Source organism: Fulmarus glacialis, unplaced genomic scaffold, assembly GCF_000690835.1.
Source record: "Fulmarus glacialis isolate BGI_N327 unplaced genomic scaffold, ASM69083v1 scaffold1807, whole genome shotgun sequence".
NCBI lineage: Eukaryota > Metazoa > Chordata > Aves > Procellariiformes > Procellariidae > Fulmarus > Fulmarus glacialis.
In genome coordinates, this window is record NW_009223605.1 from 47,962 (window position 1) to 58,201 (window position 10,240).

Below are 10,240 nucleotides of genomic sequence, written 5' to 3' on the forward strand. Positions count from 1 at the left end.
CAGTATTTTTAAATCTTTCTAAGCAGGAGCCACAAGATGGCAGCATGAATTAACTGCACATTGTTTTACTTCAAGTCAGCTCAAGCAGTCCTCATTCCTATATTCCCCAAACTTCAGTCGCTTATTCCTATTCCTCACCTGTGCTGCAGCAGCTGTTTATGAGGCCATGCAGTCCTAGTTGAAATAATGAAGTGCTGCTCATCAGGCATCCCTCAAACGCTTTGATCGGCACTGCCAAGGAAGCAGTGAGGAGCAGAAAGGGGGGGATGGAAATGACCTTGACAAGAAGAAAAAGGTCTGCAGGCTCACAACTTAGATTTAAACAGAAGGTTGTTCAGGTAGCATTAACAAAACGATAAACTCGCAGAAATTGCCTTTCAGAAAGTATCATTCCAGCTGAATGTCATCCTGACCACAAAGTACCTCCTTCTATATAAATTTAGTCAGCATAGTTATTTAACTGGTGACTCTGTATTTAATGGGTGTTTATATTCATTACTATTTATCTCATCTTCCACAAATTAAATTAGTAACAGCATGTCAGACATTTTCTTCATGTGGCTCCTGCAACTGCATTAAAACCAGCAAGCTATCTCCGAAGGCAGTTGTGGGTAGAGCTTGGTTCTGTGTATTTCTGTGGCAGCTGTGCTAAAATCATGCTCCTCCCATTAAAAGAATCATTTCCCACCCACCCCCTCAAACATTTGCCAGGGATTTGCTGGATCTGTCTTTAGTTATACAGCATTAACAGTGAAAATATGAAATGAAAATTCATGGCTTTATATGCTTTTACTTTAAATTCTATTTAAAGCATTCTTGGGATTTTTACAAGACATCCTAAACAGCCAAATCAAGCTCTTGCCTTCCATAACTGCTTTTTTAAACTTTTACTATGAATATGACATAGTACTTTTTATTTAAACTCCTGCATTTTTTCTTTGTAAAGAAGCATGGGAGGTTAGAGACGAGTTAGCTTTCTATGTGAGCTGTTAGAGTATTCCTATGATGCTTCCTCTGGGACAATACCCTGTGTAACCTCGAGCTGGCCAGCCTGTCATCCACCCACCTCTCCTATTTGTTCTCCAGTATGTTTGTACAGAGCTGCGAAGAAAAAAAAAAAAAAAAAAAAAAAAGGTATTCTACAGTTACCAGGGGCTGTATCACTCACGAGAAATATCACACCCATTTTGCTCTGGACACTGTTGTTTTGCCACTCAAAGTGAAATGATGCTGTTTGAAAGGATCAGAGTCACTCAGTACCACCCTACTCAAAGCCCTGGCACTGTAATTGCTGTCAAATTAGTTCCGTTCATGCTACAAGAAAAATAACATTTAAGGCTTTTCTTTTACAGAACCGTACTAGACATCTTTTTCATTATACACAAAAAAAGATCTAATGACAAGAAAAACTGAATAGATGACAAATGAGGAGCCTGCATTTCAAGGGACACCATCAAAGAGCCGAAGCCTTCAACCACAATTCTCTTCAAATTGCAAAGCAAACAAGTAAAATTCTCAGGACTGAGAGTGTTTTAAATCTATCACTCTCCAAATAGAGGATAATATAAAAAAATCCAACAGTACACTGTGATTGTTGTTCCAGAGAAAACTGCCACTGTACATGCCCCTTGTACTAACTGTTCCCAGAAATGTTTTTATATCATTCACTTCGGTATACACCTGCTACTTGGGAAAGTGCAAAGAGTTGCCAAAGCTTGCTGCTTTCTTTTTCAGGTACTTTGTAATCTTTCTGATAGTATTTTAAAAAAATATAAATTAACTGAAGTACATGGTTAATACTAGGTTTTGTACCAAAAAAATTATCTAGTACCTTTAGGCAGTACAGAGCAGAAAATGAAGGTTGATAAATACAAACAGTAACATATGGGGGAAAAAAAGACTCCAAACAGCCTACAACAGCATCAACTTTTGGCCACTTCAGCTGTCGATGGGTGTACGGAAAGTCACCACTGGTTGCACAGGAGGTATGCAGCGATTTCCACAGAAGGCAGGTGAAATCGCCTAAAACTGTAGAGCTTAAAATTGAGGTGATTGAAGGAGAGAGGATATTAATTCATGAAGTGATGAGCGGAGTGGAAAACACAGAAGAAATTTGAGTATTCATTCCTTCTAATAACCTACATGGGAAGGTACCTCGTGAAATGATCAGATGAGAGATTTAAACTAAGGAAGAGGAAGTATTTTTTAGAGTAACACATAATTTAACAGAACTCATGGCTACAGAAATATAAATATATTTAAAATACGACCAAATTAATGGGAGAACTGTCCATAATGCTTTTCTTCAACTCTACTTTAGCATTACAGTAAACACAAACACTAATAAAACATAACAAGAAAGCTGGAGCCTGATGGATTATTAGAGGCAAATGTGACCAATCCATCTGAATATATCTGTCACAGAGCTCTGTTTGCTGTAAAATTGTGGCTGGCACAGCTGGTGACTGCATGTAATCAACATTTTTTAATTATATAAAACAATGCTTTGAAAAAAACCAACAAACTAGAATAGAAGCCTAAAATAAGAGCCCAAACATTTAGAGGTGAAGTCACGTGAAGCTTACACGGGGGATTTCCATCTGGTACCATTTAGGTGGCTGTCAGTTGTCTATGCCTTTTCTGCTTTTGTTAACACATGGGCCAAACAGTGTACCAAGCATCCTCATGAGATGGCTGATTACATACACTGACAACAGCAAGCAAGTGTGGTCAAAACAAATCATCGTGCAAGCAACTGAAGGTATAAAGCAGGGAAAAAATAAAAACCCTTGCATTTGAGAGCGTAAGCTCTCCTTATCCTTCTGCTCTTACCATTATGGACTTTTTCTGAGGCTGCCTGTATTCACCAGATGCTAGACATCAGTGCAGCATCATGAGATGCCATACCTGCTCCATTCCTCCCTGTGAAATACAGAGCAGCAGAGTCATGCCTTCCTGGGCTTGGAGATTTGCCACACGCATGTACAAAGCACTACCTCCTGCTCGTGTGCAGCAGCACTGGGTCTAGCATACAATCTAGCACTAGGAGTAGCTTTGTGCACCCAAGTAATGTCCTCTGGCTTCCACTGCACTGAGTGTCCTTTCATCAGGTCTGAGCTAAGGTCCCCACGCTCTCCAAGACAGAAGAAAACTATACACAAATGTCCTTCTGTCAGACTCAGGCTACAGGAGAGTGACGGTACAGAGCAGTAGTTCCCCCCTTTTCCCCTTGGGGTTAAATAGTGGGTGCAAATCCAGCTGCAAACAGCTGAAACCATTCTTTGAAAATTTCTGCTGAGTTGTTACAAATTATAGTATTTTTGTATAGCAGTGGTCTGTTTTCAACAGAACTGGGAATTAATCAGAACCCTCAACCTCTGGGTATCTGCAACATGGGATTACACAAAGCTGCTGTGTAGTTATACTGTAATTTAGCTAACTCGAGAGAGAGAGAGATACCAGCACAATACAGGATTAAACTCTAGCCTGAATTCTGAAAACAGTTCCTGTCTTTATGGCATTTTGCACAAAACTCTTGCAGCCAAACTCACCCAAGCCATCTGGGATGGCTGAAATCAAACGCTGCAATCTCTCCCCAGCTTGGCCCAACCTGAAATATTCTGGATAGGCTTGGAAACTTTTCAGAAAAAAAAAAAAAAAAAAAACACCACACACTGGCTGCTGAGAATCCCACCAGCATGCTACACTCCTGTTCTGGAAGGGGAAAAAAATACTGAAACACTCAAGAAACTTATCTCTGATGTTACGAAAGGGTGGTATAAACTTACTAGAGGGTTGTTCCAGTCAAATCTATTGAAACATGCACAGAGCCAGTTCCCCTACAGGTGGGGAATAAACCGTCTCTCCATTTTATCAGTGTTTTGTTCAGATCTAACAGAAGAAAATCAGCAAGCTGGCAGGATTAAAGGAGTACAGAGGCCTTACATACAACTCTGGCTCCTGCAAGAGCATTCCTTCCACAATCCTATCACCCACCTTAACGTTCACATCCCACATATGCTAGTCATTAAGTTCTCTGGAGTTGAGAAGACCATGTCAGCGAACACATTCAGCCATCACAAGCTGATCCATACCAGCAAAGACCCAAAACAAATCCTCAGGCAGCACCTGTGTCCAGCCAGTGACTCTATTCCCAACAAAGCAAACTGCTCCGGGTACAGGACCCAGAGGCTGGGCAATTCTCTTGTCCGTCGTATATACACACACATTGAAAAGAGGTTGAAGAAGGAGCAGAGGAGTCACAATGACATGTGGAAATCAGTGCAGGAATCTGGAGATAGTAACGATATGGGTTTTGTTACTAATTTTATGCGCATACATACTGCAGCACGGGAAGCTGCTCTGTGTGCCAGGGGGCATTTCTGGTAACAGCTGACAGTCTCATTAGTACCTCCAACATGGGGGAGTCTGCGTATACTAATTGTATTACTGCTTGCTCTTTGGACAAAAAGGAATAGTACAAAGGCACCCTCGAGGACTTTGGACTTTCAGTAAGCTGATGAGCAGATTTACACTGCTCGTTTGGCTTGGGCCTGGGGACTTGTGCTGCATGAGGAATGGGAAAAAAAAAAAAACTGAGCCAAACCACACAGCCATACAGATTCACCAACTTTTTCTTACACACCACACCTCTAATGAAAGATTACTTAAAGATTAACTCTTAACAGAGGAGTCCAGGACTTTGCATCTTCTAGCATAGCTGACATAGCAACATTTCTCCATAGATTTGTCTCATACAGGAAAAAAAAAGGAGGGTAGAAGCAACAAGGGCTCCATGAAAGCTTGCAGTTTGTGGTTATGCTGTAGCTTATTTTCAGCAGGTGTTTCTGATGGACATCATGCTGAGCTGAAGTAGTGGTTTTAACATCTATTTTCAGGATCGCAGGCCAGCAGCTTTTCGCCAGCAAACGAGATATTGGTCTGTAATATGACCGCCCCTTACTTCCATGTAGTTCTTTGTAATGTCTGTCTACTCTTGCTTCTACCAAAATACGCAGCTAAGAATGCCAACTAGACTGTGGTTTAAAAGTGACTTTCTGTAGAACAAGGCTTCCACAAGCCCAAGTGAAACCTTACACAATGCTCTATAAAAACCAAAACAATTAATGTCTTCTCTGTGGCAACATTCACACAACCACTGGCAAATTCACACAGTTGTATTGTAAGCCACCTTCATTCACAAATCCAAGCACAGATGGCTTGCATAAGTTTGGGATACATCTTTTCCACTGACCTAATTGTGGCAGGGCTGCAGCAGCTCAGATGACATGTTTTGTTGCATTTTTTTCACTGTAGCTAATCGTAGTTGTGTCACATACTTACAACTGCAGTGAGTCCTTAATACAGTAGCGGGTAAACAAACATCACACAAAACAGTCTGCACAAGAGAGGGATGTGTATGCCTCGGAGACAGCTTGCTCACAGGTTTTAACAAGCACTCTCAAAAAGAACGTTCCAGGCAGTGTTACATTTCTGCCTGTTCTCTTAGAGCATCAGTTACCCTTTGAACGCTTGGTAATAATCCTAACTTAAAGAACTGGGTCTCTTCAGATGTAAACAGCATTTGCCTTTGCAAACAGTCACTAAACAAATGATACAGTACCCCTTATTTCACAACCAAAAAAAAAAAAAGTTCAGCACATTATGTTTACAGTTACTAAAAATAATAGTTTGGGAGGAGAACTTTTCAGAATAACTGTTATTTTCTGTGATTCCATGTCCTCAAACAAGCCTCTGACATCTGTGCTTTAGGACCACAGATGATCCTCAAGCAAATTCCATGCAAATCTTAATCTCACTACCAGTAAAGAAACTAAGTAACAAAATATACCATCCTCTAAAAAAGCAGAATATAATACATAGCCTTGTAGTGGCTGTATTCCGTATCACCACTTACAAGTTAAGGGAACAAAAGTATCTGGTATAACTCTCACAAGGTGACTCTCCTCCCCGCAAAAACAACAACAACAAAACTTAAAAAATTGTTTTTAACGTGTATCTGCTTAGGGATCCAATTTTCAGCTCAGCTTCTCTCTGAAAACTGATCCTCACTCCATTACTGACAGCTTCTACTTGGGGGGGAGGGGAAGTAAAACAAAGTGAATTAATTTCAAAATAAGAATGAATAGCTCATACAAGGAAAAAATTAAGGAATTCACAGTGTTTCGCTAGAATGAACATGAATACAAATCCAGGATTGTGTTGTTTTTCTTTTGTTTTAAAATAGTATTGAACCATGCTCCAAGACTGACGATAGCAATCAACATGAAATAAGAAAGGATTTAAGTTCTCTTTTACACACATAACTCCATCATCTTATAACCTGCAAAGCAGCAGCAAATCAGCTCTACTGTTACTCATCTACAGATGGTACTTTCAGCCTGTATAAAGTACTCAAAAAAAACAACCTTAAGGAGAAGAGCCACCTCCCTTACTGTTTCTTATCAACAGGACAGCCCAGTATTTTAAAAAAAACCAACAATCTGCACCACCATGTAATGTTATCCCACAGTGTGGAGACTGAATTAGCTGATAACCCTTGGACACAGTAGCTCTCCCTTTTCTTCCTCTGCACCATCTTCCTAGCTTATTCAGGTAATTTCTTCCTTCTCTTTTCCTCAGCTTCTGCACCTTCCTCCTTTCCTCCCACCAATTCTCTGCTTTCTCCAACCTAAACACAGAGTTACGAACACCTACTGGAGTGCCTCTGCAGAGGGCTTGCTATACGCTACAAGAGCGGAGCCAAGTGGCTTGGTCTGGTAGGATGCTGCTAGAGCCCACACTCTACTCAGTACAGAGTCGCCCCTGCACTGTGGCTGTTCTGGTGTGGGACAGGGATGAACAGTTACTTGCGAGGAACTTGCTGCTGCATCACTCACCACTGTAGCAGCAGGTTTGCAGGACCAAGCAGAATTCACAGACCGGCAACCCTGCTATGCTGTCACAGATTTCTTGTCATCTCCTGGAGGGATCAGGGGTCATAAAGAAGAACTGGTGGCTCTTTCTTCTTGTAGAAAGCCCAAAGCCAAGCTCAATCAAAACTACGTTGCCAGATAAACTTTATTTACAAACATACAAACCTCAGAATTGGCGTGCTGAAAAGCAGTAGGACCACAGGCCCCAAAGACAGATCATCTCCTGTTTGAGAAGTATTACGAGGACAACTGTTCCTAATGATAAAAACACTTCTCCCAGTCTTTGACGAGAGAACACAGCTGAATACGAACTCCCTGTGATAAGTTCTAGATGATCTTGTATCCTTCAGCATGAGACAAGCTGCTGGTTGCACTAAAGTTTTGCTGTGAAGCGTCCAGAGCTCTTGGCCCAGCACAGCACTCTCTATTGTAACAGTCCTCAGCTAACAGCTTCAGTGATCATCAGGAATACAGACCATCTGCCAGGGAAGCTGACACTATCTCCTCCAGATGGGAGAGAAATACTTTACAAGGGACATGCAAAAAGTGGGGAATGAAAAAAATTAGATCCCATCACCACTCCAGTATGACACCCCAAAGCCAACATTCTCAATATCCTATGCTAAAATTATGTTCTTTTCTTTTGCTTTTTTACTTCTCCTTCCCATTACCAACCCAAAGGTGAATTCCTATGGGGGAGCCCTCGTATCTATTTCCCATTCAAGCCTGAAACTGCCATGGTACAGTGGGGTTACACTGCCCCCCATCCTCCCATAACAGTTGATGTTTTCTGAACTGAATTCTAGTATTTAGAAGCTGTAACCACCTCTAGCTAAACAGATCAGCTTACATCACTGTCTTTAAGTCAGTTTTGCTTTGCCTCTTTTCCTGCAAGAGGCCAGGAAACCTGGATGTGATATGGCTCTAGTTCTTCTGGAGTGACATAGTCTGGAGCATTGCCCATCAGGTCCCGTCCCCTGAAGGATTTAGGAAAAGCAATGACATCTCTGATACTTGGAGCGTCAACGATGAGAGAGATCAGCCTGTCAAGTCCTAGAAGCAGAAAACAAATTGGTGAACCACTTGAGTTATGGCCCTATATTCCTTCCTCCGATTCAGAAAAATCGGAAAGATGGAGTAGATAATATTACTGAGCTTGAAGAATAAAACTGAAGCAAGCAAGGGGGAAAAAATTAACCTCAACCAGTAGCAGAGAAAGAGACTTGCCTAAAGCTTTTCAATATTACAGAAAATTCTGCAACACACCAAGGACTGCAAGACAGAGACAGTGCCTTTGCAAAGACAGCATAAAAAAACCAGGGCAGCTAAGTGGCAGGAACACTGTCTGCTTAACGGCTCAAAGTAAGCTCTTGATCAACCGGTTCTGAAGGATTACAACTAGAAGGAATTCAAAAAGAACAAGAGCCTCTGGGTGATTGGATGGAGGGAAATCACACTGGAAGACAGCACCTTAAAATGCTACCTTTGCTTTTTGTAGGGTTTTTTGTTTGTTTTGGGGGTGGTGGGGATGGTGTTGTTTTTCCTTTTTTAAAACCACAAACTTGCAAAGTTCTAGGAAAAGTATCTGACATTATCTGAATTAGTGAGCAAAACAGACAAGGAAGAAGGAAGTGAGACTGAAGCAGAGGGCGAGGTTGTGGCTGTGACCCAGGGCATGAAACAAAGTACCACGCTGTCCCAGGCCTCTGGGTATGCAGCACAGGGATCCTGTTCTGACTGCACTGGAATGAGAATAAAGATGACCTAATCTTAACAAATACGCTGTTTGTAGAACAGCGTATGAGGATCATCCTTAGAGCCACCAACATGTGATTTGGTCCTTGCATAAGAACTAAATCACACTTTGACATTGAGGAGAAACACCAAAACATTCTGCACTTGTTGACAAAACCTCTGTTCCCTTCTACAAAGCAGCTACAGAGATGGAAGCACTGTGTAAGCCCACACAGTGTTAACATGGTGGTGCCAAACACCAACAGCAGAACAGCCCTCTCTGTCAGGAGGAGACAAAGCTTTTGCTAACAAGCATGAGGCTTGTTCCTGGGATCTAATACGTCAAAAAAAGTCCCAAGACACCGGCATCCTGGAGAGCCACAGAGCACTCACCTAAAGCGATTCCTCCATGAGGTGGAGCTCCAAACTCCAAAGCCTCAAGCAGATGGGAAAGCACCTCAGAATCCTCCTGCAAAATTACATAAGGAGTGTCACTGGACAAACTATGCTCTTCCTACTAGCAACGTAAGATGACGGTATGATAAAGTCATCCATCACTCAGGGCTAGGAGTTACGTTTCTTTACCTGAGAAGCACACAAGTGTTTCTTCAATAATTTGAAATGGATATTTAAATTAATTAGTTCTTTAAATCTCCAAGAGAATATTAGAGACATCTGTAGGTGTTACCTTCAGCACCTTCTCCAGCACAAAATGCTGTTGTTCTGCATCATGAATTCTGATGGAGCCACCTCCAACTTCACTACCATTCAGCACAAGGTCATAGTGCTGGCTACGGACCTGCAGAAAGAAATGAACAAACACCTTAGCAAGGCTGGGACATCGCTGCATTTAACACCAACCTGCACACAGACAGCAAAGACACTGAGAATGAAGCCATGACTACTATAACACTGTTCCCTCAGTGGTACCTTACAGTTCAGGTACCAGTCCTATCAGAGGCATGGACTGCTGTTGACAGAGGTGGGAACAGTACAAATCCTTTTGCAAAGTTGATCAAAAGCAACATGGGATGGGTCAAAATATGACTCCACCCCTTAAGCAACTGTTTCCTATAAGCCCCTTTTGTCAGGGGCATACATGGATATTTGCCACTCAGAGTAATCTGGAAGCCATCTCTTCCAAACAGCTACATAAAATACGCAGTCAGTTCCATGAAATAACATCTCTTTTTATAGTAAAAACAGATGCTACTTGCCCAGTTTTCCAGGACATGCAGCCGTAAGAGCCAGCATGGCAGGCATGAAGTTAGTTACCTTTGTGGGATCAGAATAGAGAAGGCTGGTATCTGAAGGATGAGGGGCAGTGAAGGGGTGATGAGCAGATTCCAGTTCAGTGGGATTATCTTCCTTGGGGAGGAAAAGTGGAAAATCCACCACCCACAGAAAGTGGAAAGTCATAGGATCACGCAGTACCAGCCCAGCCGCCTCAAGGAGGTCAGCACTCTCCAACCGCAGGCTTCCTAAAGCAGAGCACTGCAAAAGAGAACGGAAAGAATGAGACAGGGCAATTTTACTAACAAGGAAGTCACTCAAACACTGACCAGGGAAAG

General features: G+C 42.0%; 1 protein-coding gene across 1 annotated transcript in view; it reads right to left on the minus strand.

The window, feature by feature from the left end:
- Positions 1–7,800: 7,800 nt before the first annotated feature.
- Positions 7,801–10,240, minus strand: part of DARS2 (aspartyl-tRNA synthetase 2, mitochondrial) — a gene marked incomplete at its 5' end in the record, with an annotated part of 14,818 nt that continues 12,378 nt past the window's right edge. Inside the window, 4 exons of the mRNA XM_009581833.1 lie at positions 7,801–7,988; positions 9,063–9,138; positions 9,358–9,468; positions 9,945–10,163. Coding sequence (XP_009580128.1) covers positions 7,801–7,988; positions 9,063–9,138; positions 9,358–9,468; positions 9,945–10,163 — 594 coding nt within the window. The remainder of the gene's footprint in view (positions 7,989–9,062; positions 9,139–9,357; positions 9,469–9,944; positions 10,164–10,240) is intronic.